At 40.5% G+C, this 21,893-nt stretch overlaps 1 protein-coding gene across 4 annotated transcripts in view; it reads left to right on the top strand.

Annotated features, from left to right (window-relative positions):
* Nucleotides 1-21,893, top strand: part of DNAJC12 (DnaJ heat shock protein family (Hsp40) member C12) — a 52,397-nt gene that overhangs the window by 18,337 nt on the left and 12,167 nt on the right. For all 4 annotated transcript variants that reach the window (XM_077894701.1, XM_077894698.1, XM_077894699.1 and 1 more), the window contains 2 exons: nucleotides 1,677-1,755; nucleotides 15,132-15,271. In XM_077894701.1, the coding sequence (XP_077750827.1) occupies nucleotides 1,677-1,755; nucleotides 15,132-15,271 (219 nt within the window). The remainder of the gene's footprint in view (nucleotides 1-1,676; nucleotides 1,756-15,131; nucleotides 15,272-21,893) is intronic.

Raw genomic sequence — 21,893 nt, 5'->3', positions numbered from 1 at the left:
ACAGAGAGAGAGGCAGAGACACAGGCAGAGGGAGAAGCAGGCTCCATGCAGGGAGCCTGATGTGGGACTCAATCCCGGATCTCCAGGATCACACCCTAGGCTGAAGGCAGGCACTAAACCGCTGAGCCACCCGGGCTGCCCCTTAATTACAGTTCTTAACAGGAAGTCTATCCCTTCCTGTTATCCCAAGAGATTCTCAGTAGATGCTTAACACAGAAAAGAATAGTTATTAGTCTGGGTACTTAATGTATACGCTTATCTAATACAGCCTGGCTTTATAAATGTGAAGAATTTTTTTTTGAAAATTAAAAATAACACGGAACTGATAAATTTATGTTTTTTCCATGAGTCTTATGACAATATTAAGCTGAGCTGCTTGAGAATTTGTTTCTCAAACAAGAGGTAATTTGCTTTCATTAATTTGTGGATAGTAAATATGGAACTTGATAATAGGTCCATAAGCCTGAAGAATTCAGCCATATAAAACAGTTGAGTGGTTGAGATTATTGGATTTGAAGTCCAACTGCTTGGTTAACAAAAAATTCATTTTTTTAAGTAACTAGCTAAATGATTTCAGACAAGTTAGTTAACCACTGACTTTTGGTTTTAGCTATTATTATTGAAGTCTTACTATGATCAGGCTTTGTGTTAAATGCCTTATTTCTATTGATCATATAGTGTAAAGATGAGGAAACCAAGGCACATGGAAGTTACATAACTTGCCTAAAGTCTTGGGACAGAACTGGATTTTAAAATGAAGCAATCAGGGGCGCCTGGGTGGCCCAGTCAGTTAAGCATCTGCCTTCATCTTGGGTCATGATCTCAGGGTCTTGGGATCCAGCCCCACATTGGATTCCCTGCTTCTCCCTCCACCCTTCCCCACCGCTGGTGTTCTTTCTCTCTCAAATAAATAAATAAAATCTTAAAAAAAATAAAACAAGCCACATAACCACTGTTGTCTTCTGCTGCTGTCATTGGAATTCAAGTAACAAAGACAGGTTGATGATGAAGTATAACAAAGATTAGAGGGCTGAGTGAAATCAAATCAAATCAAAATGCCTCTCAAGCTTCATGTTAGTTTGGGCTCAAGTTTCTTTCTCCCCCCAGTCAAAATCTCTAGCCACACTGTTAGTTGGTAACATAATTAACAGATTTGAATTCTGTCCTTTTTAAAAAATCATGAAATTCTTAATAAAGAAAATGGAGGGGGCAAAAGGCAGAAAGAGGGAATTTTATAATGGATAATTTATAAACTAGACAGGCATCCTTGAATAATGAATGATGGCTAAGCATCTTTTGAAGAAGTCAGATGATGAAAAAACATGAAGAACTCAGATGAGTGAATATGTCTAATTTATGTATTCTTAGGATAAACCGTTCTATTTTTGACATTTAAATATATTAAGCTCATAGGTGTCTTGGGCTATCATCTAAATGCAGCAGCAAATTAAATTGTGATCATGGACTGCTGTTTGCATAGAAGTTTTTACTGGGTGCTTTCTGAGTTTCATTATGGAGGAAATTATTTCTTAGAGTAAAAAGTCAAAATACAAATATAAGGATCAAAATAAAATGTTGGGTTGATCATGGCTGTTTTGAGAAGGAATGATGCCCAACTTCTTCCTTTATGCCATTTAAGCTGGATTCCTTATTTTAAACATCGATTTTTGTTTTAGGTTGAACAAATCCTGGCAGAATTTAAAGTCAGAGCTTTGGAATGTCACCCTGACAAGCATCCTGAAAACTCCAAAGCTGGTAAATATTTAATAATATCTGTTTTCCACGAAAATGAATAGCATCTAGAACCAAAAGCTACTGAATAGTAACTTAATTTCCTTTTGTATGTTATGCTCAAACTTATTCTTTCATTCAATACCAAAGAATGTTTTTGCACTATTGGGTGGCAGGAGGGGAGGGACCTTATAGGGTCTTTTCTCCAATAGCATTTAGCATCCATTTTTCTTTGCCCTAACGTGCTACTTCCTGGTTTAAAATTTATCCATTTTATGCTTTAATTCACCAGCTCTTGATGTTAACATATCTTAAGTATGTTTGTAACCAAGTGATTGTCTTAATGAGAACCTTGTTGTATTTTCTTCATTCTTGGGGAATTGAATATGTCTATATGTAACCTGAAAACATATTCATACTTTTGTTTTTTTCTTTATCATAATTTAAGTTCCATTATCATAAATTTTGACATCAAAGGTTTGCCTGGGTTGCTCAGTTGATTAAGCAGCTGCCTTCGATTCAGGTCATGATCCTAGGGTCCTGAGATTGAGCCCCCCTGCTAAGCAGGGAGCCTATTTCTCCCTCTCCCCACTGCTCATGCTCTCTCTCTCTCTCTCTCTCTCTCTCTGTCAACTAAATAAATACAATCTTTAAAGGAAAACATGAATTTTGACATAAAGGCTTTTGTGTATCTTGGCTTGAATTAATACGAATCAGCCTGTCTCCCTCCTGCTCCTCTTCTATTTCTCTCTTTCCTTTTAGAGCCAAACTTCCTGAAAAAGAAGTTCACTGTTGATATCTCTATTTTCCTTTACCAATTTTCAATTTATCCCAGTCTGACTTCCTCCTCACCTTTCTTGGAAGTGGCTCTAATAGTCACTGAGGACTTCCTGGCTGCCAAATCCAACAGTTACTTTTTAGTTTTTATCTTCCCTGTGTTTGCATCAGAAATTGGCACTGTTGATCATGCCTCTTTGAATCACCCTTTTCTCTTAGATACCAACATACATGCTCATACTTTTCCTCCAAACTCTTGGGCTGCTCTTTGTTGTGACTCCTTCTCAATTCTGCCCTAAGTTTCCCTCCTAAACTCTTTTGGACTTACTCCCCACTTTCTCTCTGGAGTCTTGTCCAAATCTGTGGTTTCAATCAGTGGATCTTTGTTAATGGCTCCCAAATCTGTCCTTAACTTGGTTCTCATTCCTATCTTCAGATTCTAGTTTTGACTGCTTCTTAGACATCTCCATTTGGAGATGTTCCAAAGTCGCCCTGTCAGAAATTGAACTCATTGTTTTCCTCTCACTCTAAAATCTTGCTTATTTTTCTGTTTCCCCATCTTTTTAAAAATTTATTATTTATTTTTTATTATTTTTATTTTTTTTCCTGTTTCCCCATCTTAATAAATGGCACCAGCATCCATTCAGTTGTTCAAGCAGAAACCTATCTCCTTTCTCTCCCCTATGTCTACATCCGGTCAATTACCAAATCCTGGTGATTTTCCTTCCACATTTCTCTCCTGGAGGTCCTCTTCCCTCCATCTTCACAGTCCCAAGAGTAGTGAGTTTATCATTTCATGCCTGGATCTCTACATCACTCCTCTAATAGCTTCACACTGCAGGTAGTGGATTTCTTTTTAATCATGGAAAAAATGAAATATTTAATAGGTACAAAAAGGCATAAGAATACTACAGCAAATGCCCATATATGTACACCTAGCTTAAAACTTTACTCCTGCAGGGGCACCTGGGTGGCTCAGTTGGTTAAGCCTCTGACTCTTGGTTTTGGCTCAGATTGGGGGGGGGGAATTGAGCCTCACATTGGGCTCTGTGCTGAGCATGGAACTTGCTTAGGATTCTCTCTCTCCTTCTCCCTCTGCCCCTCTCCACTTGCACATGCATGCTGTCTGTCTCTCTAAACAAACAAACAAACAAACAAACACACAAACAAGAACTTTATGAATGCAGTTGAAGTCTTTTGTGTATTTCTACCCTGATTTTATCCTCAGGGTGGGTAATACTATCTTAAATTAGATGATTGTATTTACTATATGTGCATACTATAGGTTTGTGTGTTGTATGTATATGTATGTGACTTTTCTATAAGGAAAATATGATTAAGACCCATCTTTTTTTTTAAGATTTTATTTATTTATGCATGAGAGACATAGAGAGAGAGGCAGAGACACAGGCAGAGGGAGAAGCAGGCTCCATGCAGGGATCCCGACATGGGACTTGATCCTGGGTCTCCAGGATTCCACCCTGGGCCAAAGGTGGTGCTAAACCACTGAGCCACCAGGGCTGCCCTGATTAAGCCCTGTCTTAATCCACATTGCACAAATGATAAGATCCAAACTCCTCTTCACTAGAAAAGTCATCTGTAGCATTAAAGCTCTTTATTAATTTTCTCTGGAAATCATTTATCCCTTTGATTTGTAGAACCAGGTCATTTTCTAATATATGGAGTCATTTTTTGTTAGACTTAACTATTACTTTTGCTCATTTGGATTTTTACTCTTTTTATTAAGGCATAGTTTGTTTAAGGCAATGTGAACAGACTGTAAATATAAACTTGATACATTTTTGTCTATATAACCAGTTTAACCACTACTCAGAGGAATATGTGGAATATTTCTGGCACCCCAGAGGTCCCTTTTCACATCCTCTTCAAAGTCAGCATCCTTTCCATTTTTGGATCTCTATTATCATTGATTAGTTTTGTGTGGCTTTGACTTTCACACAAATGGAATACAGTATATACTCCTTTGGGTGTGACTTCTTTTGCTTTACATTATGTCTGTGGTATTTGCCCATTTTGTACATGTAGTAATAGTTCCTTCTTTGTCATTGCTGGGCCTATAGATACAAGCCCCTTCATGTGCTCTCTACCTCTCCCCATCTCTCCATTTCCACCACTATGCCCACAACCCCATGTTTCTGCCACACAGCCTTGGCTCTGTTTTCTACTCTTCAGAACTTTTATTCTTTAGAGACAGAGAGAGAGTGAGCACATCTGTTGAGGGGCTTAGGGGGTGAGGGGAGGGGCAGAAGAAGAGAGAATCTTAAGCAGGCTGAACCCCTAGCACAGAGCCTGATGCAGGGCTTGATCCCATGACCCTGGGAGATCAAGACCTGACCCAAAGTCCAGAGATGGACACTTAACCAACTGAGCCACCCAGGTGCCCTGCACTTCAGACCTTTATGCCTGCTGCTTCCTCTGTCTGGCTCCCTCTGAGGCTTGCACACCTCGCTGCTTTGCTTTGATTGTTTAGGTTATGCTCCTGTGTCAGGTTTCAGCTTAGCCATCACTTCCTTTGGGAAATCGTGTGGCCCAGCTACCCAGAGCACCCTGTACGACAGGCAGCAAACTGTGTATCATGCCATCTCCTTATTGCGTATTTGCTTGTTAGTCATAATGAAAAGTCAGTAAGACAGGCTTCCTGCTATCTTGTTCACAGTAATATGCCCGACACCTCATAGAGCACCTACTACCATGGAGGACACTTACTTTGTGCACATCATTTATTGAATGACTTAATGAATGAGTTCCTGAACATTTATTTAGGAAACATATTAATTACCTCTTTGAACTAGAGTTACTATTAAGGTAGACATCCTGGAACACCTGGTGGCTCAGTTGGTTGAGCAGCCAGCTCTTCATTTTGTCTCAGGTCTTGTTCTTGGAGTCCTGGGATTAAGTTTGCATGGGGCTCCGAGCTCAGTGGGGAGTCTGCCTGAGGAATCTCTCTGTCCTTTCTCAGCCTCTTCTCCTCCAGCTTGCACTCTTTCTCAGATAAATAAATCTTAAAAAAAAGATAGATGCCCTAACATAAATGTATAGAAAATTGATAAACACTTAAAAACAACCACTACCCCAGGTTATTCTTTAACTGGATTCTTTTCCAGGAAAAGCATGGCTGTGAGTTGTTTCTCTGTCCTTGGCAAACAATTTCTATTTGGGATACACAATGAATCACTGGGCAATCATTGCCATTTCTGGTTGCCATAGTGATGGGAGTTTTCATGTATGGGCTACCTCATGGCTTCTTGTTCAGAGAAACACTGAACTGTAAATATTGTTTAAAATGATAGGTACACAGACATCAATATCCTCCCCTGTCAGGCTTGCAGTTGATAGAGGATTCAACCTGTGGGTAGAAATTATTTTCAAATCTGTTTAAGCACCCATTTACTCAATTTGAATTAATATGACTTTCTGAAAATTGAAGTGTTTTTTTTATAACACTTGAAGAAGGATTAAGGGTACTTGATAACAATATTTTAAAATATTAAATGGGGTACCTGGGTGGCTTAGTTGGTTAAATGTCTGACTTTGATTTCAGCTCAGGTTATGATCTCAGGGTTGTGAGATCAAGCCCTGCCTCGAGCTCTGCGCTCAGCAGGGAGTCCTTGAGATTGTCTACCTCTCCCTCTCCCTCTGTCCCAATCCTGCTCCCGTGTGTGTGTTCTCTCTCCTCAGGTAAAATATATACATCTTTTTTTTTTTTTAAAGATTTTATTTATTTATTCATGAGAGAGAGAGAGGGGCAGAGACATGGACAGAGGGAGAAGCAGGTTCCATGCAGGAAGCCTGATGTGGGACTCAATCCTGGGACCCCAGGATCATGACCTGAGCTGAAGGCAGATCATCAACTGCTGAGCCACTCAGCCATCTCAAATATATACATCTTTTAAAAAATAAAATATTAAAAATTCACCCAGATGCTAAATTTTATTTTTTATTATTTTATTTTTTTAAAAGATTTATTTATTTATGAGAGAGAGAGAGAGAGAGAGAGGCAGAGAAACAGGAGGAGGGAGAAGCAGGCTCCATGCTGGGAGCCCGACGTGGGACTCGATCCCGGGACTCCAGGATTGTGCCCTGGGCCAAAGGCAGGCGCTAAACCGCTGAGCCACCCAGGGATCCTTATTTTATTTTTTAATTCATGAGAGACACAGAGAAAGAGAGGCAGAGACATAGGCAGAGGGAGAAGCAGGGTCCCAGTAAGGAGCCTGATGTGGGACTCGATCCCTGGCCGCAAGATCATGCCCTGAACTGAAGGCAGATGCTCAACCACTGAACCACCCAGGTGTCCCCAGATGCTGAATTTTAGTTTGGCAGAAATCCAGAATATGTTGGGCAGATTTTGAAACATATTTCATCGAAGTGAAAGCTTATAGAGCAACTGCTTGTAGGAGAAATTAAACTTGTATGTATACCTTTTTGGTCCATTAAGTGTAGTCTCAGTCATTTCCAATGAAATTACTAATTTGTTAGCATGATGGAGTGGTAGATATGGAACACAGTCTTGTCTGTCTGGATTGCTTCTAGCTCCAATTGATGAGCTAATTGACCTTGGGCAATCTCTTTGAGCCTCAGCATTCTCATAGGAAAAGTGGTAGACTAGTAGTACATTGCTTCATGCATCTGATGTGAAGACTAAATGAGGTATCTTGCATGCAAGAGTAGCTCAATGAATGTTGGCAATTATGAATCAGTGGACTTTTTTTTTTAATTTATTTTTTATTTTATGATAGTCACAGAGAGAGAAAGAGAGGCAGAGACACAGGCAGAGGGAGAAGCAGGCTCCATGCACTGGGAGCCCGATGTGGGATTCGATCCCGGGTCTCCAGGATCGCGCCCTGGGCCAAAGGCAGGCGCCAAACCGCTGCGCCACCCAGGGATCCATTTTCTTTTCTTATTTTTATGCAGCATTCCAAGATACATTTTTTTTTTCTTAGAGAGATCATATGTGTATCTATGCACAAAAGTGGGATGGGCGGGCAGGGGGTGCTGGCAGGCTCCACACCCATTATGGAGCCCAGTAGGGCTCAATCTCATGAACCTGAGATCATGACCTGAGGCAAAATCAAGAGTTGGAGGCTTAAAACGACAGACACCCAGGCCCCCACAACAGAAAAATTTAATAAAATAGGATAGTTCTCTTTTTTGTAAGTAAGCATTAGCTCTTTATCCTTTTCATTTTTAAAAAAAAATTCTAAATTCTAGGATTTTAGACTTTTAGAAATCTCTTCTCTTCAGGTGTCAGTGATGTAGGCAGGACTACTTTCTATGCTGTAGAAATTGTGTCACTGAGTTAAAAGCTCCTGCTTGGAAATCCCTGGGTGGCTTAGCAAGGTTTGGCACCTGCCTTTGGCCCAGGGTGCAGTCCTGGAGTCCTGGGGTCGAGTCCTGTGTTGGGCTCCCGGCATGGAGCCTGCTTCTCCCTCTGCCTGTGTCTCTGCCTCTCTGTCTCTCTCTATGTCTATCATGAATAAATAAATATATAAATCTTTAAAAAAAAAAAAAAAGGCTCCTGCTCATGCCAGTCCTGTGTGTACACATGATGGTAACTGTTTCAGGCCAATGCTTTAGTAACTTCTCTCCGACCTGGAAGAAAGGGATTTCAGACTAAAATAAGGATCTGTGAGATGGTATTTTTTGTTATTTATTTGTAGGCTTCAAAGACATGTGGACAGTTGAAGGAGAGCTCCTTGTCCTTGCTAACTGATACCTTTCCATGTCTCTATGCTTTCCCACTTTAAAAACTATTGCTTTTTTCCCCTTTGAATAAAAATAGCATACAGTAATAAATAATCTTGAAAGTGAAAGTCTGTTCTTATCATTCCCTGCCAGAGAACCACTATTAACAGTGGTATATTTTCCTCCAGGTTTTTTTCAAAGCATTTTTCTGACATCATATTTTTATTAATATTTTTCAAGTAATTGTAAGAGGCCTACATTTAAGGTACGACTATAATAATACAAATTCTATTGTGAAATACGATTTTTAAAGAACCTCTGTATTTTCAGAGTAGACCTAGGAGTTAAAAAGGAATGTCTCTCAGAGGTCCTAGCATCATTTGCTCATATAAGCTTGTAAATGAGATCTCTCTTCCCAGAACTGGTAAATGTTTATCTTGTGTGACTCATTTGGTTAGCTGATATATTAAAGGACAAATATAAACACAATCTCATTTTTATTAAAGGTGGTAGAGAGGATGGAACAAGGAAAGGCCACTGATCAGGAAAGATAAAGTATTTTAGCTTTCTGCTTATCAATTGTTGTTGAGGGATTGATATCAGAATAATCCCAAGCAGGCTTCTTTCATTCTGGAGACTCTGGAAAACAGGCTAGGAATAATGTGCAAAGAAAAAGTGACTCATAGATAAATATGTAAATCTTTATAAATGCTGCTGTAATAGTAACTGGCGTGTGCATCCATGGTGATAATTTAATGAGCTTTTTATTCCTGTTGGAAAAAGTGACATCTTATTTGTAAGTGGGATATTTAATTGTTGTCAGCAGTAGGAAGGATTAGTCACTGGAGTGAGCTGCTATGGCAAGATGCTGCTTATTAGTTTGTTTAGTTTCCTATAGCTTTCAGTAGCTCCATCTTTAAAGTCTTCTCTTTAACCCACTAATCACTACCACCTCCAGTGGTCATATTAAATAGTTAATGGCGGGGCAGCCCTGGTGGCTCAGTGGTTTAGCACCGCCTTCGGCCCAGGGCCTGATCCTGGAGACTTGGGATCGAGTCCCACGTTGGGCTCCCTGCGCAGAACCTGCTTCTCCCTCTGCTTGTGTCTCTGCACCTCTCCTCTCTCTCTCTCTCTCTCTCTCTCTCTGTGTGTGTCTCTCATGAATGGATGAATAAAATATTTTTTTCAAAAAATAGTTAATGGCCTATTAGATACTGTGCTGTCCAGCTTTGAAGCAGGGTCTTGGAGAAACCCTGCTGTGGCAAGGAGTATCTCTGGTTGCTGGGGAAACACTTAAAATGGTGGTGTTCGGAGGACTGGGGTTCAGGAATAGCAATTCTTTACCACCTGGGGTACAGAAGTACTTCAGTATTTTCAATACTGTCAGTGCTGACTGAACATTTGCCACAACAATGGTTTGAGAGACTCTTGACTACTTCTAAGGGTTCTTTTTTTTTTTTTTTAAGATTTTATTTATTTATTTATTTTGAGAGAGAATGAGAGAGAGAGAGAGAGAGAGAGAATGCATGAGTGCATGCGAGCAGGGTGAAGGGCAAAGGGAGAGGGAGAGAGAGAGAACCTCAAGCAGACTCACACTGACAATGGAGCAGGGTGCAGGGCTAAACCCCACGACCTTGGGATCATGACCCAGAGCTGGAAACAAGATTCAGGTGCTTAAGCAACTGAGCCACCCAGGCACCCTTCACCATGAGGTATTTTTGAACACTATCAGGGCAATTTAAGTTAGTTTTCCCACTGATGGTATTAAAATATTCCTAATTCACAAAATATTTAAATGATATGTGTCATTTCTTTGGTGATTGGCACTCAAGGGAGTAGCACTGTATAGAAAGATAAAGATATATTCACATTCAAAATAGGAAGCATTCACTCATTGATTCATTGAACAAAGACTTTTTTGAGCACATCCCATACTGTTTCTGTGCAAAGGATACAACAGAGAACAAAACAGATAAAGCCTCTGTTTTCACAGAGTTTGTATTCTGGTTGAGGAGACAGATCATAAAAAAATTACACAATGGCTGAGGGCAAGTATTATAAAGAAAAGTAATGCAAGTCAAGGGAGACAAAGGCGTGGGGGTGGTAGGCAGTCATTTTATATAGCATAGTCAGGGAAGACCCCCTCTACAAGACAGCATTTGAGATGATAGCTGAAGGAAGTCAGCTATATGAATGCCTGAGTTTAAAAGTATTCTTTATAGAAAGGACAGTAAGTGCCAAGGTCCTAGGGCTGGAGTGCGCTTGGTGTACTCAAGATGTATCAGGGGAGATCCTATAGCTGTAGCAAGAGGAGATGGGGAAAGTAGAAGAAAATGAAGTCAGAGAAGGAAGAGAAGGTAGAGGGTGGCAGAGCATGTCAGAACTATTAGCCATGCCACTGATGGTAGAAATTTTCACTTTTACTCTAAGAGAAGTGGGAAGTCATTAAAAGTCATTTTGAGCAGAGGAGCAATGTTGTTTTTTAAAAGATCTCTCTGACTGCTGTGTAGTAAGCAGACTGAGGCAAAGGCAGGGAGATCAGTTGAGAACCTAGTATAATACTCCAACCAAGAGAAGATGGTGGTTTGAACAAGAATGATGGTAGTGGAAGTGGCCCTAACGGGTCAGATCTTAGATATATTTTAAAAGTAGAGCCAATAGAGTTTGCTAAGGGATTAGAAGTGAGATGTGAGAGTAAAAGTCAAGGATGACTCCAAGAAAACTACTGAAATATTTTCTGACTTCCCAAACAGAACTAGTCTTGCCCCGATATCACCTTGTAATTGAAATGATTTGTTTATATGTCTGCTTCCTTACTAGACTCTGAGGTTCTCAAGGGCAAAAATTGGATGTTATTGGTGAATGATTACATTTTATTAGCCCTGGAGGTGGAGGAGAAAGTGGGGGTTGGAAGGTAACATCCATTGCAGGAAAATGGAAGGAGGAGAAAGGCAGTCAAGTGGAGAGCACCAGCCGGGGAACCTGACAGGCTTGGTTTGATTTGTGGCTCCATCCCTTGAAATTTTGAGACTTTGGGAAAGTTACATCAACTTCTTCAGTCTTGGATTCTGTAAGATGGGAATAATAATAATAATAATAATAATAATAATAATAATAATAATATCCACCTTATACGATTGTTGTGAAAAAGAAAGAAACCCTGTACTCATTAGCAGTTATTTCCCATTTCCCCCTGCCCAACCCCTGGTAACCATAATCTACTTACTCTCTACAGATTCATCTATTTTTAAAAAAGATTTATTTATTTATTTTAGAGAAGGAGGAGGGGCAGAGGGAGAGGGAGACAAAGAGAATCTCAAGCAGACTCCCTACTGATCATGGAGCCTGACTTGGGGCTTGATCCCACAACCCTGAGATCATGACCTGAGCTGAAATTAAGAGTTGGATGGATAACCAGCTGAGCCACCCAGGTGCCCCTCATTTATTCTGCATATTTTATATCAATGGAATCATACAATATGTGGCCTTTTGTGAGTGCTGTCTTTCATTTATTAGAGTGTTTTCAAGGCTCATCCATTTTGTTGCATATATCAGTACTTCATTTATTTTGTAGCTGAATGATAATTTCATTATATCTGTATACCACATTTGTTTATCCAACTAGCAATTGATGGAAATTTGAGTTGTTTTGACTTCATGGCTAGTATATATAATATTATTATGGATATTCACATATAGGTTTTTGTGTGGACATATGTTTTCAATTCTCCTGAGTATATATTTAGGGTTGGAATTCTTTTTTTTTTTAAAGACTTTATTTATTTATTCATGAGAGACACAGAGAGAGAGGGGCAGAGACACAGGCAGAGGGAGAAGCAGGCTCCATGCAGAGAGCCTGATGCAGGATCCAACCCCGGGACTCCAGGATCATGACCTGAGCTGAAGGAGGCGCTAAACCACTGAGCCACCCAGGCGTCCCAAGGTTGGAATTCTTGGGTCACATGTCAACTCCATGTTTAATATTTTGAAGAACTGCTAAACTTTTTCAAAGCAGTACACTATTTTACAATCCTATCTGCAATGCATGAGGCTTCAAATTTCACCATATCCTCATCAACACTTGTTATTATCTACCTTTTTATTTTAGCCATTCTAGTGATTGTGAAATGGATGTATCTCACTGTGGTTTTGATATGTATTTTCCCAATGACTAGTGATGAACATTTTCTCGTGTGCTTAGTGCCCATTTGTTTATCTTCTTTGGAGAAATGTCTATCCAAATCCTTTACTAACTTTTATTTTTTTATTTTTTAAAAGATTTTATTTATTTATTCATGAGTGTCAGAGAGAGAGAGAGGGAGAGAGAGGCAGAGACTCAGGCAGAGGGAGAAGCAGGCTCCATGCAGGGAGCCCGATGTGGGATTCGATCCCAGGACTCCAGGACCACACCTCAGTCCAAAGGCAGGCACTGAACTGCTGAGCCACCCAGGGATCCCCCATTACTAACTTTTAAATTGGGCTATTAGTCTTCTTATTGAGTTATGAGTTCTTTATAATTTTAGATAGAAATCCCTCATCACATCTATCATTTGCAAATATTTTCTTCCATTCCATAGCTTTTATATTTACTTTCTTGATGATGTTCTTTGAAGTACAGAATGTTCAGTTTTGATGAAGTACAATTTTCTGTTTTTTTTTTCTTTTGTCGTTTGTGCTCTTGCTTTTGGTGTCATATATAAAGAGCTATTGCCAAATCCAAGGTCATAAACATTTATTCCTGTATATTTTCTCTGAGTTTTATAGTTTTAGCTTGTACATTTAGATCTGTGATCCATTTTATCACTTCTCAGCATTTTGGTTAAGATCAAGTGCAGATCTGTGATCTATTTTGAGTTAATATTTGTATATGGTATGAGGTAGGGATCCAACTTCATTTTTTAAAAAAGTAAGTTCTATACCTTATGTGGAACCCAATTTGGGGCTTGAACTCATGACCTGAGCTGAGATTGGTTGTGGGATTGAGCCCCATGTTGGGTTCCATGCTTAGCAGGGAGTCTGCTTGAGATTCTCTCCCTCTCCCACTGCCTCTCCCTATGCGCACATGCTTTCTCTCTCTCTCTCTCTGTCAAATAAGTAAATACATCTTAAAAAAATACCTGAGCTGAGATCAAGAGTTGGACACTTAATTGACTGAGCCATCAAGGCACCCCGAACTTCATTCTGTTATAGGTGTCCCAGCACCACGTGTTGAAAAGATGATTTTTTTGAAGATTTTATTTATTTATTTGAGAGAGAGAGAGAAAGAGAGAGTGCATGAGGAGAGGAAGATAAAGGGAGAGAACTCCAAGCAGACTCTGTGCTGAGTGTGGAGCCTGACACTGGGCTCAGTCCCACAACCCTGAGGTTATGACCTGAGCTGAAATAAAGAGTCAGACGCTCAGCCAACTGAGCTGTCCAAGCACTCCAAAAAGATGATTTTTTCCCCCAGTTGAATGATCTTGTAGAAAACCAGTTGGCTTTGGGTGTCTGGCTGGCTCAGTCAGTGGAGCATATAACTCTTTATCTTGGGGTTGTGAGTTTGAGCCCCATGTTGAGTGTTAAGATTACTTAAAAATAAAATCTTTAAAAAAAGAAAAAACCAATTGACTGTAAATTTGAGGGTTTATTTCTAGACTCTCAATATCCTATTTATTTATGTTTATTCTGATGCCAGTACCACACTGTTTTCATTATTGTAGTGTTGTAGAAAGTTTTAAATTGGGAAGTGTGAGTTTTTCCAACTTTGTTTTTATTTTCTAAGTTTGTTTTGACTATCCTGAGTCCCTTGCATGTGCATATGGATTTTTAGGATCCACTTGTCAATTTCTGCAAAAAAGGCACCTGGGATTTTGACAGATTGCATTAAATCTATAGTGCAGTTGGAGTACCAATGTTAGGTCTTCTGATCCATGAAAATGGAGATCTCTTTATTTATTTAGATATTTAATTTCTTTCAACAGTGATTTATTTATTTATTTATTTATTTATTTATTTATTTATTTATTTTTATTTTATTTATTTATGATAGTCACATAGAGAGAGAGAGAGAGAGGCAGAGACATAGGCAGAGGGAGAAGCAGGCTCCATGCACCGGGAGCCTGATGTGGGATTCGATCCTGGGGTCCAGGATCGCGCCCTGGGCCAAAGGCAGGCGCCAAACCGCTGCGCCACCCAGGGATCCCCTTATAGTTTTCAATGTATGTAAGTCTTGCAGTTCTTTTATTAACATTTTTTCTTAGTATTTTATTCTTTTTTTTTAAAAAAAGATTTTATTTATTTATTCATGAAAGACACACACACACACACAGACAGAGACACAGGCAGATGGAGAAGCAGGCTCCATGCCGGGAGCCTGATGTGGGACTCGATCCCGTGACTCCAGGATCATGCTGTGAGCCGAAGGCAGGCGCTAAACCACTGACTCACCCAGGGATCCCCACAATGGCATTCTCTACTTTCTCTAAATCACTATGCTCCTTCCTGCTTTAGAATCTTCATTTACACTGTTCCTCTAGACTGATCACTACCCTTGCTCACAATTACCACTAGCAAAGGTAGTTTTTTCCCTAGGAGACAAAACTGAAATTTTTTTGTTCTTTATAAATGTTAATACCTAAGTAGTTCATGTCTACTGTTCTCACCTGTATCATCAGCACCTGGACTAGCATGTGGCATATCACTGGAGCTCAGTAATAAGAGTGGATAAACTGTGAGCCAGGCACTTTACATATGTGATCTCACTTATCCTTGTGATTCACTCTGCAAGTGAGGAAACTAAAGCTTGAAGAGGTGAACTGGCCCAAGGTCACATAGTGAGTAAACAACAGACATATTTCAGTGAAATCACTTTGCCTGGGAGTTTAAGGAGTTTAAAATAAGTCCTTCAAGAAAGAAGTGCTCATCTTTGATTTGTTTTCCAGTGGAGACTTTTCAGAAACTGCAGAAGGCAAAGGATATTCTGACTAATACAGAGAGTCGTGCCCGCTATGACCACTGGCGGAGGAGCCAGATATCGATGCCATTTCAGCAGTGGGAAGCTTTGAGTGACTCGGTGAAAACGGTAGGTTTCTCCCTGGGATGAAGTGAATTCATGAAGCTCAGGCTGCTCATGTATTCGACTCACATAGTAGCTTAAAAAATTAGTAGGCAATAGGAGGGAGAAGACCAAGAAGCTGTTAGAATCTGGATACAACTTTGTTCATAAATCCTGTGAAAGAGAATTCAATGGATCAGCACCAGAAGAGCTCATGACTACAATTGTCAATCTCTTTGGTTGTTTGATTCAATATCTTCACTTCTTGTTATCATTTATTATTTTATACATTCTGGTAACTGCTTCTCATGTTGCTCATATAATACTGCTGAATTTTGAACCAAGGCAAATTCATCTCTTCCATCTTTTTAGTTCATATTGTCATATTCTCTTCTCAAGGCTTGTAAATTCCATAAAAAACAGAGCCTGATTAATTAAAGAAAGCAGCAAATTATTTTAAATTGATTCTTTTTTAAAAAAGGTCTTATTTATTCATGAGAGACACACAGAGAGAGGCAGAGACATAGGCAGAGGGAGAAGCAGGCTCCATACAGGGAGCCCGATGTGGGACTTGATACCCCAGGATCACAACGTAAGCTGAAGGCAGATGCTCAACCAACTGAGCCACCCAGGGATCCCCAAGAAGGAAATCTAAATGTAAACCTGAAGGGCTATAATTTAAGAGATGTGAATCACCATATTTCCATTCTTCTGAGTGTGACACATTGTAACTGCAACTGAATTAGTGACCTTAGCTATGTGAATGTCTTTTGATTTATACTTTGTTGTTGTTATTGTTGTTGTTTTTTGATGACCCACTGAACTTTTTTTTAAAAGTTTTATTTATTTATTCATAAGTGACACAGAAAGAGAGAGGCAGAGACATAGGCAGAGGGAGAAGCAGGCTCCATGCAGGGAGTCCAATGTGGGACGCGATCCCAGACCTCCAGTATCATACCCCGAGCCAAAGGCAGACACTCAACCGCTGAGCCACTTAGGCGTCCCGATGACCCACTGAACCTAATCTTAACCACTAATATCAAATTTGCTGTGGATTTCTCAAAAACTTTTCTCCAAATTTCTCTTCTAATATAAATGGCTGATGTCTTTCCTTAAAATGCTAATTTTTGGGGCTCCTGGGTGGCTCAGTGGGTTAAGCATCAGCCTTTGGCTCAGGTCATGATCCCAGGAATCTGGGATCAAGCCCCACATGAGGCTCCCTGCTCTTTGGGGAGTCTGCTTCTCCCTCTCCCTTGGCTCTCCACCCCACTCATGTGTATACATTCTCTTTCAAATAAATAAAGAAAATCTTTAAAAAAAATGCTAATTTTCTGTCTCCAAACATGCCATTTCTGCTTTGAATTTAGCCTAACTACGGACTGTTTGAGGTCTTACAATAATAATATTTTAGATATTACTGTCTGCACCAATTGTCTTGTCAATAAAATTGAAATAGTGGGAACCCTGGGTGGCGGAGCGGTTTGGCGCCTGCCTTTGGCCCAGGGCGCGATCCTGGAGACCCGGGATCGAATCCCACGTCGGGATCCCGGTGCATGGAGCCTGCTTCTCCCTCTGCCTGTGTCTCTGCCTCTCTCTCTCTCTCTGTCTCTCTGTTACTATCATAAATAAATAAAAATTAAAAAAAAAATTGAAATAGTATGCTGGGCCAGCATTTGGTTTGAGATTTATTTTTATTAATGGTACAAAAATGATAAGAAGCATTTTTATGCTTTAAATCAGCAGTGATTTTTTTTTTTTTTAAACATACACGCTTCTTTGGGCAAAATCTTGTTTTTGATTTGCTTTTGTTTCTCTTTCTCCATGGACTTGAATCCTTGATGCCAAGTCTCACAGGTTTTGTGTTTTTTTTTTAAAGATTTATTTATTTATGATAGACGTAGAGAGAGAGAGAGAGAGAGAGGCAGAGACACAGGAGGAGGGAGAAGCAGGCTCCATGCTGGGAGCCCGACGCTGGACTCGATCCCGGGACTCCAGGATTGCGCCTTGGGCCAAAGGCAGGTGCTAAACCGCTGAGCCACCCAGGGATCCCCCTAAATAGACTTTCTGTGAATTTCTTCTCATTCCTTTCTCTTCTAAGCCCTACAAGTGAAAGCCTCACCTCTGTCTATAACATTGAGTTATTGTTTTCTGTGTGAGTGGATTTGCTCATCCTTTCACCGTCCTCACTTAGAGAAATTAATAGCAATTATGATGCTAACATTGTTCATCATCTAATGAGATCGTTGTTTCTCCTTTTGTAGATAAACATCATTCTTAGGGTGTTTGGGTGAGGTATGTTACATATGCCATCTGACTAAAATGATTACAACTAAGAATTTAGGGATGCCTGGGTGGCTTGGTGGTTGAGCATCTGTTTTCAGTTCAGGGTGTGATGCCGCAGTCCGGGGATCAAGTCCCACATTGGGCTCCCTGCATGGAGCCTGCTTCTCCCTCTCCCTCTGCCTCTGTCTCTGCCTCTTTCTCTCTGTGTCTCTCATGAATAAATAAATAAAATCTTTTTTTAAAAAAGGATTTATTTTAGGTGACATTTATCTGAAACACATATGCATGTTTGTTTGCCCTATACCTTTGTAGATTGTTAAATCTCCTAAAATCCTACCCTTTACATCACCAACTCTGTGTTTCTGCTTTTTATTGAAGCAGTATAATCCCTCTGGAAGGAGAAGAATTGGTGAGAACAATATTAGTCTCTGTACCTTCAAGGCAGGACAAATCCTAATGCACTTTTGCAGCATCACATATAGTTCATATCACAGGAATTTCCTTTGGGAGAATTCTTCAAATGGGCACAACTTCAGGGGTGACAGATTTCTATGATCCCAGAGTGATGAAACTGTATTTTTTTCCCCACACCAAGTCTCTGTCACTTTACTAGCTATTTATTTTCCTTTTCCTTTTTAGAAGTTTTTCCTGATAGTTCTTTTTTGTTTTTAATATTTATTTATTCAGGAGAGACACACAGAGAGAAGCAGAGACATGGGCAGAGGGAGAAGCAGGCTCCATGTGAGGAGCCTGATGTGGGATGTGATCTGGGGACTCCAGGATCATGCCCTGGGCTGAAGGCAGGTGCTAAACTGCTGAGCCACCCAGGGATCCCCCTCTCTTGATAGTTCTTTTTTTTTTTTTTTTTTTTAGAAAGAAAGAGAGAGACAGGCAGGCAGACAGAGAGGGAGGGGCAGAGGGAGTAAGGGGATCTTAAACAGATTCCTCACAGAGCTTAGAGCCAACGAGGGCACGGGTGTGGATAGGGGGCTTGATCCCACCACCCTGAGATAAGACCTGAGCTCAAATCAAAAGTTGGACTCTGGGCAGCCCGGGTGGCTCAGCGGTTTAGCGCCTCCTTCAGCCCAGGGCCTGATCCTGGAGTCCCCGGATCACGTCCCACGTCGGGCTCCTCACATGGAGCCTGCTTCTCCCTCTGCCTATGTCTGTCTCTGTCTCTGTCTCTCTGTCTCTCTCTCTCTCGGTCTCTCATGAATTAAAAAAAAAAAAAAAGTTGGACGCTTAATGAATGAAACACCCAGGCACCCTTCTCCTGACATTTTAATTTGAAAAATATTTATTTATTTATTTATAAAGATTTTATTTATTTATTCATGAGAGACACAGAGAAAGAGGTAGAGACACAGGAAGAAGGAGAAGCAGGCTCCCCACAAAGAGCCCCATGTGGGACTCAACCCTGGATCCTAGGATCACATCCTGAGCCAAAGGCAGATGTTCAACCACTGAGCCACCGAGGCGTCCTGGAAATTTAAGTTTAGATATGTGATGTTGGTTTTAAAAAAGAGATATGGAGTGAGGTTTTCAGTTACTGTGGCCCTTGAGTCTTGGGATAGTTTGAAAACAGAGATCTTTCTAGCTAAAAGGATCGTAGGGAAATTCACTGCTGTCATGCTAAATAGTTTTACCCCAAAGGATCCAGGGTATGAAATGTTTTTTCTCTAGTTCTGAAATATGTGGCAGAATGGCTTTAGGATGCCTGTGAGAAAATGGTTGTAGCAAAGCCACAATCACAGTGCTGGTTGGGGCGCCTGGGTGGCTTAGTAGTTGAGTGTCTGCCTTTGGCTCAGGTGGTGATCCCAGGGTCTTGGGATCAAATCCTGTATCGGGCTCCCCACAGAGAGCCTGCTTCTGTCTCTACCTCTGTCTCTGCCCTCTCTCTGTGCCTCTCATGAATAAACAAATAAATAAAATCTTAAAATAAAGTGCTGAGAAAAATTCTTATAAACTGTTATAACTGTCATGTCATATCCGTTGCTGTACATTTTATAAAGAATTAATAAAGGGGTGCTGGGTGGCTCAGTTGTTAAGCATCTGAGTTGGGCTCAGGTCGTGATCTCAGGGTCCTGGTGTCAAGCCCTAAGCCCTGAGTCCCTGTGTGGAGTCCCGAGTTGAGCCCCACATAAGGCTCTGTGCTCAGAGGAGAGTGCTTCTCCCTCTCTCTCTGCTCCTCCCCCTGCTCATGCACACTCTTTGTCCCTCAAATAAATAAAATCTTTTAAAAAAGAGTTAATAGAAATGCATTTTTGGTGAATTGATTGTTTGACAAATTGATTGCTTCTTATAGGGCTTGTTGGGACTGCCAGTTACCCTCATATGGGTCTGTTTGTCTACTAATTGTTTCTTGGTTCCTGGGCTTGGTGAGGTGTCCTTGGGGTGAGTCCAGTTGGCTAAAAATGACTAGGGAAGCTTCCTACTATGCCTGTGTGGTTGCACTTTCCCCAGTCAGATGGGAAGCACCTTCTGGACCTGTTCAGAAGGCAGTCAGTCCTAATTGAATGTTATCCAAAAGCAGGTCAAAGATCACCCAGACAAGCAAATAATTTACTTCTATTGATCCAGAATAATAACAACTAATCAATTTTGAATAGTTGTTCAACTGATCCATGGCTCACATGAGTCAATTGATTTTTTTCTATTTGTTTATTTTTTCTATTTGTCTACTTAATATTTACTGGCTTGTAGGCACAATTTTTTATTGTTAACCAAGGTCTAGAATTAAATTATATTAAATTAATTACTTTATTTATATTAAAGATTTTATGTATTTATTTGGGGAGAGAGAGAGAGAGAGACAGAGCATGAGCAGGGGGAGAGAGAGAGGGAGAGGGAGAAGCAGGCTCCCCAAGGAGCAGGGAATCTGACGCGGGGCTCCATCCCAGGACCCTGGGATCATGACCTGAGCTGAAGGCAGACATTTAACCACTAAGCCACCCAGGTGCCCCAAAGTCCAGAATTTTAAAAAAATGACTGGAACTTCCTAAGGGAAAAAACACATCAGGGAAAGCTGGTAAACAAGTTAATTGAGAAGATAGAATAGACAACATACCAATTTCATGGACTGTAGGACAGTGGCTTTTGCCCCCAGGCTTAGTGTCTGTTTAGTGTTGGTTCACCCCCTACACACAATGGTACTCTGTCCGGTGCAGTTCATTATTTTGCTGTACAGACTGTTCTCTTCCTAATCTCCCTCTCAGTCTCTGTCAACTACTATCATTTGATATTTTTATTGATCATTTTTTTAAAGATTTTATTTATGTATTCATGAGCAAGAGGGGCAGAGACACAGCAGGGGGAGAAGCAGGCTCCATGGAGGGAGCCCAATGTGGGACTCGATCCTGGGATTCCAGGATCAGGCCCTGGGCTGAAGGCAGGCGCTCAACCACTGAGCCACCCAGGTGTCTCTATTGATGATCATTCTATTGAACCGAGTCATTCCATACTAGTTTGCTTGATGTTGAGTGTTGTTAAATCAGTATCTTAGGGAATCTGAGAAATACAATCTGTGAACACAGAAATAAGCCCTAATTGTGTCCCTGTAAATCAGGTTGCTTAGCATTGCTCTTATATTAGTCCTTTGATTGAAGTAAAAGCATGAGAGGTGCCTGTATATGAGGTTAGATGCAGTTTGGATTTTTCCCTTGTGTATTTCTTTCATTGGGATCAGCAGATACAGAGGTCTGATGATAAAATATTTTATTCTTATAAAGTGGATGGATGAGTAAAACTATTATCTCACAATTGCTTGATGGCTATCAAAGCATTTACTGTAGGTAAGTCATTAATCCTCAACACCATCTAAGGAAAATAGCAGGCACTTTTATTTCAAGACAAAAGTACCAGGGCACAAAGTAAATACACGGTACAAGACCTGTACCTAACTGACCTGTAATGTTTACAGACCACATTTTCAGCTCTCTGGGCCCTGAATTCTTGAGTTTCTTACTTTCTATTTTTCACTGACCTTTCCAATATCCTTTCCCTCTACAGAGAAAGCCACTGGCCAGCCTCTTTTACTCTGTGCACATGCAGGAAAAGGAAGAAACCAAACTAACCAACAGCAGAACCAAACCAATCAGACCAAAAGCAGATTATTTTTTGCATCAGCTGAGGCCACTGCCCTTTTCAAAAATAAACATTTTTTAAAAAAGAGAGAATGAGTGAGTGAGCAACCTTGAGTTGGGGGAGGGGCAGAGGGAGAGGGAGAAGCAGAGTCCCTGGGGAGCAGAGTCTGACATGGGGCTCTGTCCCAGGACCCTGAGATCATAACCTGAGCTGAAGGCAGATGTTTAACCGACTGAGCACCCAGGCACCCCTAAAATTAACATTAAAAAAGATTTCATGTTTA

Source organism: Canis aureus, chromosome 4 (assembly GCF_053574225.1).
Source record: "Canis aureus isolate CA01 chromosome 4, VMU_Caureus_v.1.0, whole genome shotgun sequence".
Lineage (NCBI taxonomy): Eukaryota > Metazoa > Chordata > Mammalia > Carnivora > Canidae > Canis > Canis aureus.
This window is presented reverse-complemented; position numbering and strand designations above follow the sequence as displayed.